General features: G+C 40.4%; 1 protein-coding gene across 2 annotated transcripts in view; it reads left to right on the forward strand.

The window, feature by feature from the left end:
- Positions 1-7,591, forward strand: part of hs2st1b (heparan sulfate 2-O-sulfotransferase 1b) — a 111,209-nt gene extending 103,618 nt beyond the window's left edge. The window contains exons 3-7 of one of the 2 annotated variants that reach the window (XM_053635798.1): positions 1,075-1,160; positions 2,425-2,563; positions 2,785-2,882; positions 3,417-3,574; positions 5,559-7,591. In XM_053635798.1, the coding sequence (XP_053491773.1) occupies positions 1,075-1,160; positions 2,425-2,563; positions 2,785-2,882; positions 3,417-3,574; positions 5,559-5,785 (708 nt within the window). In that variant the 3' untranslated portion in view covers positions 5,786-7,591. Of the gene's footprint in view, positions 1-1,074; positions 1,161-2,424; positions 2,564-2,784; positions 3,318-3,416; positions 3,575-5,558 lie in introns of those variants that run through there. The other variant, XR_008387052.1, reaches the window with a different exon arrangement.
- The last annotated feature ends 316 nt before the right edge of the window (positions 7,592-7,907 follow it).

The raw sequence follows: 7,907 nt of genomic DNA on the forward strand, positions 1-7,907 counted from the left end.
TTAAATTCTTTTGAACTGATAGGGATTACTCAGGTCGATTATATGCTTCCTTTCTTGCTAAAATTGTTGCCGTTGATAAGATTTTATAGATTAGTAGAGAATAGTAAACTATTCATTCGTATTATTTCATTGATTAATTTTGTTGCTGTATATTGTTTGTTGTCTAATAACCTGTAGAGCTGTACGTTATGTACTCTCACAGCCGTGACGGACTTGCTTGTAATATTGCAGAAACCCATTTGAGTGTGTGTGTGTGTGTGTGTGTGTGTGTGTGTGTGTGTGTGTGTGTGTGTGAGTGTGATTCAGTTAGGAAGGGATTGTTTTGCTGGGATAAATGTTAAGGGTATTGCAAGATGTAAGTTAGTCTAAGGTGACCTTCCATGAGCGACAGATGATGAATATTTAAGTCCCTGTAAAGTTATGGAATATGATGTCTGGAGGGTGTGCGTCTGTCCTGTGTGTGTGTGTGTGTGTGTGTGTGGGTGTGGGCATGTTTTTACATCTAGGTGCTGACCAAATGTCCCCACATGGACAGGAATATCTAATTTTGTGGGGACATTTGGCATATGTGCGTGTGTGTGTGTGCACGAACGTGCTTGTCTCTGTGTGTCTGTCTGTGTTTGTGTGGTGAGCCTATGTGTGTGTGTGTGTGTGTGTGTGTGTGTGTGTCTGTGCATTTGTATTCCTGTCACCTCTGTCCCTAACACGGCAAATAAGCGGCTTTGACGGAGAGAAGGAAGGTGTCATTAGCGGATGGCTTTGCCGAGGTAATATCCAGTTGACTTTGTCTCCACACTCCCTGAGCTGCTCACTGAGCTGAGACTCTGCGTTTAGGCAGAGATGTGGCTCAGAAAGAGGGTGTGTGTGGGTGGGTGGTGGTGGGTGGATGGGGCCTTGTGAGGATTCTTCTAAAAGCCCTGCACATGCTACCTATGCCTATTTTTTTTGTTGTTGTTCACAGTAGATCCTTTTGTGATAATTCTATAATAATTGGACCAGTTAAGCAAAGTTATTTAGCATAAATGGTGCAAGTGTGGGTGTCTTTACTTATCTGTGAGTTTGTGTATTTTGCAGGTGAGGTTTGTTAGGAACGTGACCTCCTGGAAGGAGATGAAACCAGGGTTTTACCACGGACACGTAGCATACCTGGATTTCTCCAGGTGAGTATCCACACATTTGGGCTTTTACCATCACATAGCTCATAAAATATTATTCATCTTATAGTGATAAATATTGTCATTGCTAGAATATCACGTTTGTGTCTTTTTATTTGACACACCAGATACTTAAAATATCCCACAATTCCATGGGGCATGTCCTCAGTCAGTAATGAGCAGAGATCTACATATCTATATGTGACCATGAATGAAGCAGTACTGCATACACGAGCGAATTCTGATATCCTGCTAGCTCACAGGATGTCCATCATGTAACAGGTTATAGATCGTACAAATGACGGTCCGTGGCGGTGTGACTCTGTTTTCAGGAGTGTTGCTGCGCTCTAGTGGTTAAAGATGATTTTGCAGTAGATCTTTGGGCCATTGTATTGCTACAAAGGAAGTACAGGGTCAAATGCAAATAAGCCCATGAAGCAGCTTCAGTGATTTCATGCCGTAGGGTCGCTTTATTTGGATTTGAAACAGGAAGTCAGATGTGGAGTGCGTCGAAGGATCTGACTAATTTCCACTTTGTGTCTACAGCTCCATGAGACTCTTATAAAAGCTATAAATGGCCAGTTCTATCAAGAATGATGCATAAGATGTAGGACGTCTAATTAGGTTTGATCCCCATATGCCTCTGCCAGTCCTGAGACGTGAAATATCCTTTTAATGGATGCATGAGCTACTTCTGAAAATAGCATTAGCAGCATTGAAACAAAACGATGCTTTCAAAAGCATTGGAATCCCGTAAAATCACGTGCTACATGCTGCAGATTTCTTTGCCTTAGTAGAGCTTGCAGTTCTCCTGATTTACGTAGTACAGCGTTTGAGTGAGTGTGGAGTTTAGATTAATGAGTACGATTACTGTACAACTACTTATTATTTCCTTCTACACGTCGACTGCTGAAACCGGCGCCATGCCCTGAGTCTGGGGAAATGGAAAACAGTGCAAATTCACCATTTTTAAAAGGGTTTTAGTGGAAACCAGTGGTTAGGATGTTGGACTTCTGATCGGAAGGTCATCAGTTCAAATTCCCGCACCGCCAAGCTGCCACTGCTGGGCCCTTGAGCAAGGCCCTTAACCCTCAACTGCGCAGTTGTGTGTAAATCGCTCTGGATAAGGGCGTCTGTGAAACGCCATAAAAAATGTAAACATTTTAAAAATGTGAAAACGGTAGATTTTTATGTTCATATAGGTCTGACACATTTGGGCAAAAATAACTCTGATTTGTACCTCTTTGTGTTTGTGTGTTCTGTGCTGCAGATTCGGTGTGAGGGCAAAGCCCATTTACATCAACGTAGTGCGTGACCCTATTGAGCGCCTGGTGTCGTACTACTACTTCCTGCGCTTCGGAGATGACTACAGGCCCGGCCTGAGGCGGAGAAAGCAGGGGGACAAAAAGGTGAGAGACTTATTTCTGAATTCTGAGTCCTGAATGAAAGGGTGGTGTCTGTTGAAAAGTGAATAAAGGAGATGATGAAGCGGTCCGTTTCATTTTTGCGAGCTCGACATGACTAGGATGTTTTAAACAGTGTCTCAGATCCTTAGGATTCAGTCTGTGCATGACGGGAAAAAAAAATGTATTTGTGTGTGATCTTGGTGTGTGTTTGCTTTATTTATCAGACGTTTGATGAGTGCGTGGTGTCAGGGGGATCTGACTGCGCCCCAGAGAAGCTCTGGCTGCAGATTCCATTTTTCTGCGGCCATTCCTCTGAGTGCTGGTAGGTTTTTTTTGCACCAGTTGATGTTTTCTCTTGTTTACAAAATAATCTCTCTTTTTTTCTTTTTTTTTTAAAGAATATATACATTGAATATTCACTGTACATTCCAAATTCCCAGTGGTACTCTACTGTATTTTCCACATCATTGCCACACCTCTCTGATTTGTGTGGAGTTCAGATTATTTTCACTAGCATGCCTTACTTCTTTCATTATACTCGGTTTCTTTTGAATTCTTGATTCTGATTGGTCAGAAGATGCTGATTCATGCTCTCGAACAGCAGCACTCATTCTAATATGTTATTGTTTCTATAGTAACTGCTAATTCACCGGGAGATGCATGGTGGATGTTGACGTAATGCTGTAATTGAACTGAAGTTTTCCAGGAGAAGGAGTCTCCAATACAAATACAATATTAATGTGCCAAAAAGTCTACAGTGGGTATTAATGTGCTTTATAAAGTTGTATCCTCATGTCATCATGAAGCTGAACTTGAATACAGTTTATTGTGTGTGTGTGTGTGTGTGTGTGTGTAGGAACGTAGGCAGTCACTGGGCTCTGGAGCAGGCCAAGTACAACCTGGTGAATGAGTATCTGCTGGTGGGAGTGACAGAGGAGCTGGAGGACTTCATCATGATGTTGGAAGCAGCACTGCCCCGTTTCTTCAGAGGAGCCACTGATCTCTACCGCACAGGTAACACTGTTCTAGACCGATACATAATCAGCTCAAATTATATGGATACGGTTCATGAAAATAAACCCATCACAATGGGTGAATCATAAATTTCAAGCAAAATATTTGTCTGTGAAATGTTACATAGACCATCATAGAATCAAAATGATAGGCATTCTTATAGTTAATAACATATTTTGTATTATTATTATTATTATTATTATTACAAATATTAAATATAGGTTTTATTAACGTTAACGATTAAATAAATAACCGACACACCATTTGTTATCCTATTTGTAAATGACATGTTCTGTCTGCATTATTGGTACAGAATTGTGTCTAACGGAGGTCTTGGTGTGTTGCTGGATTTCTCCAGTTGGCAGGCGTGTGTGTTAATCAGTCTTGTAAACTTCTAGACAGACCTCTAGCTTCCCTAGACTGTCTAGTCTAATATACTTCATCAATAAACGTGGCAAAGAAGCACCTACTGTCTCAGAATGTGACGTGGCAGATGACCAACAACGGACTTCTTCCTGCAACCCATCAGCAAACGTGCAAGATTATTCTGTTTACTCACCACGAACTGCTTCAAACCGCACTCATTTTAAACACAGGAACTTTTTCAGTCCACTGACTTGATCTTTTTTTTTTTTTTTAAAGATAATGTGGTGTGGTGTTCAAAAGTTTGTTTTCTTGCTGGAAACCAGTGCACAGATGTGTGTAAACGAGGAAGTATGGCGAACCAGTCAGATTGTAACCATCAGGATCCTGAAGCTTGTGTCCAGAAAAGGGGGCAAAAACTATCAGACACTCTGTATCCCCTGGGCCGAGCACCGCAGACGAAGACTAGTTGTGTCTAAAAGTGTCATTTTATGGACTGGCCGTCAATTGATGTGGCTGGAACTCATATTTACAGTAAACCTCATGTTTACTTAATATATTTTGCTACAATTCGATGTTAATTGAAATGTTTACCTTCTAAGTTTTGTATGTTCTCGCATTACTCTAAACCTTGTCTCTTGTTTCAATGCTAATTCACATTTTAACACAATATTGCATCCTCAAAATGTCATGTCATTTATCTGTCCACATTTTCTATCTCCCAATAGTGCAGGTGTTCGTCTTGGCTTTATACACCCACCCAAAGCCTCCTGATTGGAGGTGTTAAAAACCAAGAATATGGATAACATCCTGTATATCTGCTGATTTTTTTTTTTTTTTTTTTTTAACTTAACGTTGCTTGGAATAAGGCCAGCTCAGAATACGGCGTATTCAGTGTATTGTACGGTCATCTCATAATGCAGCATGATGGCATAAACCGTCTGCTGCTCTCCAATTGGCCAGGTTTGCTTGTATAAATGTGTCCAAAAGTTAAAATAATTTGCACTTTAGAAATTCCTGTGCACAGAATATTTATGAACGTGCAGTAGAGAATTTCCTCTGTTGCACTCGTTGGACCAGAGAGGATTACTGTGATTTATGTTTATAGAATTATGAATTCTTGGGATTCACAATTCCAGTTGCAGTTCCAATGATGCTTAGCGAAGTTCAGCTGTTTTGAATTTATTTTATTTTATTTTACTTATCACAGTTCTTTCCTGCATCCCTTGAACCACCACATTTAGTAAAGTAGGGGGCATGATGGCTTAGTGGTTTGCACATTTGCCAGGTTTTGGGGTGTAAGTCAGGGATTTACTCCGGTTTCCTCCCCCAGTACAAAGACATGCATTTTAGGCTGATTGGCATTTCCAAATTGTCCATAGTGTATGAATGGGATAGGCTCCAGGCTCCTCTGCGACCCTGTGTAGAGAAGCAGTATGGAAAATGGATAGATATAGTAAAGTAAATTATGGTCTTCAAAACACATTTTTGGGTGGTACTGCTAAATTGTGCGCTATGCTAATGCTAAGCCCTGTCTAAGGCATACATTCCGATTGAAACGACCAAGCTTCAATACTCGCTAAGCTCAAACATACTGTAATGAAGTGTCTTTGTCTTACAGGTAAGAAGTCCCACCTGAGGAAAACAAGCGAGAAGAAGCCTCCGACTAAAGAGTCCATCTCCAAGCTGCAGCAGTCGGAAGTGTGGAAGATGGAGAATGAGTTCTATGAGTTTGCGCTCGAGCAGTTCCAGTTCGTTCGCGCTCATGGTGTCCGAGAGAAGGACGGAGAGTTGTTTGTGCTGGCGCAGAACTTCTTCTATGAGAAGATCTACCCGAAAGTGAACTGAAACAGGAGAGAAAGCCATTACTTTTAACCTCCTGTATTTTCCATCATCACCACCACGGAGGAGGACAAGGAGAGGACGAGGTCTTGAGTAGAAAACGGCGTCTGTGGAAATTGAAAAAGAGCTCTTTGTGGATTTATTACCTCCTCAATCATAGTACAGTGGAATTCTACTGTATATACACTATACAGTACCGAAGATTACAAAACACTGTTTATTGTAGAGATGGGGAATATGTAAACTATGCCGCAAGCGGTGATTACAGGAACTTCTAGAGTAATTTGATGGCCAGCGCTCTTCGTTCTCAGACTTTATGGCATCCTGGACATCCTGAGGGGGAGGGGGGTGAGGCTTAAAATAAAATTTAAACATTTTATTTGTTTAAAATAATTCATTTAGACTCCCTTAAAAAGAGACAAAGGGTACATTGAAGGGAAACTCAACAGGGTGTAAAATGTGGCTACTTTTTTGTACCAGCCAGCAGCACATTAAACGCACCTTCCATTTTATTATTAAGTGTTCTCAACTTTTTTTTCCCCACCTCCTCTTTGGCATTGTGCGCTTTTTATAATAGAATGCCATGTACGGTGTTTAGTGTGAGTATTATACCACAGCAAAAGGTCAAGTAGAACTTATACATAATGTACTTAATGCCTATTTTACGCAGTGGGGCCAAATGGCTATAAGAGAAACCAAGTCGTAGATGTTGACCTTCAACAATGGAGTGCTGAGGGAAAAAAAAAAAAGAAAACGCAGTAGTTGACGCATTGTGATTCACAATCCCAGTTTTTTTTTTCAGTGTGGTTTTAAGGCAGAGGATGTCCAGTGGACCACTGAGGAAAACCATCAAGTAAATTATACTTTTTATCATCCGAGTGCAAGTATTGTAGTCCACTGAGATTTCTAATGAGGAGGGACAGAAGAATGTAACTGCCTTCAACTTCGACTTGGGCTCCTGTAGCTCCTCGGAGGAACACTAACTGATCACGTACTGGAGAGGTGATAATCTTTGTAGAGACCCTGTGCTTTTTAAAAGCCCTGGACTGTCCAAAAAAAATTGTTTAGTCAGTGCTGTGTTTTTTTTTTGTTTTGTTTTTGATTTTTACAGTGTGATTTTTGCTACAGTATCTGTTAAGAAGAGCTGCTCAGAGAGGCGTCTGGGTATAGAGAGGTTTGACAGCCAGGAACAGAATTTACTGGAAATCATCTGAACTCCTCCATTTCCCCTGACTGTGACATGCACACTCGGATCCTAAATTAGCTCCACTTTCAATAGTGCCTTCATAACCAAACGGTCAGAATTTGTCCTCTGAATGGTCAGAAACATCACCCACTTTTCTAGTCCATGTGTTTTTCCAGATACCAGCTTTCTTTTTGAGTTTCTGTTGTTAATGTTTTCTTGGTGAAAATTGTCTTCAATGCATTTGAATAAATCCTGAACTGTCATTGACTGTCCTGTGAGTCATGTCCTGTGAGTCATGTCCTGACATTTGGAGAGGTTTTCTTTTTTATTATTATAATACTCATTTTAAACGTAGCCAAATCTTCTCCAAACCATTACGAAAGCCTTGGCTGTGGAACAGAGACTGAAACGTTTCATAACAGATTTACACCAACCTCCTGGTTATTTTTGGCAATATTGAGCGGTGTGTAAAAGCAATCAGAGTGTGGTGTGTGGAACTCTTTAGCTTGAGATGGTTGATAAAGGATGGAGTCTATAAATTCACACTGAGCCTATAGATAGCAGCTTCTCAACCTGGAATATAATAAAATTGAATGTTTATTTTGAATTTGATACGTAATACCTCTTCTCATACACAATAGAAAGTGCAGGGTCAATCGAATGAAATCTAATGGAATAACAGATTCTGTTACAGAGTTCAGTGTTGTCCCTGATCTCCCTGATAACAATCTTCATGTATTAAACATAATGTGTCGCGGTAAGGCTTGGCGAATTGGCCAAAAATCTTGGCGTACTTTTCCCTACAGTCTGAAAAATATTTTGAAGCCTACAGAAAACAACTTTTATTATTATTATTATTATTATTATTAGGATTCTAAAAATGTAGACAGGATATAAATAAGAGGTCGAGGAATCGGCTTTCTGACCGTTTCCGGCATTTTT

Source organism: Ictalurus furcatus, chromosome 11 (assembly GCF_023375685.1).
Source record: "Ictalurus furcatus strain D&B chromosome 11, Billie_1.0, whole genome shotgun sequence".
Taxonomy (NCBI): domain Eukaryota; kingdom Metazoa; phylum Chordata; class Actinopteri; order Siluriformes; family Ictaluridae; genus Ictalurus; species Ictalurus furcatus.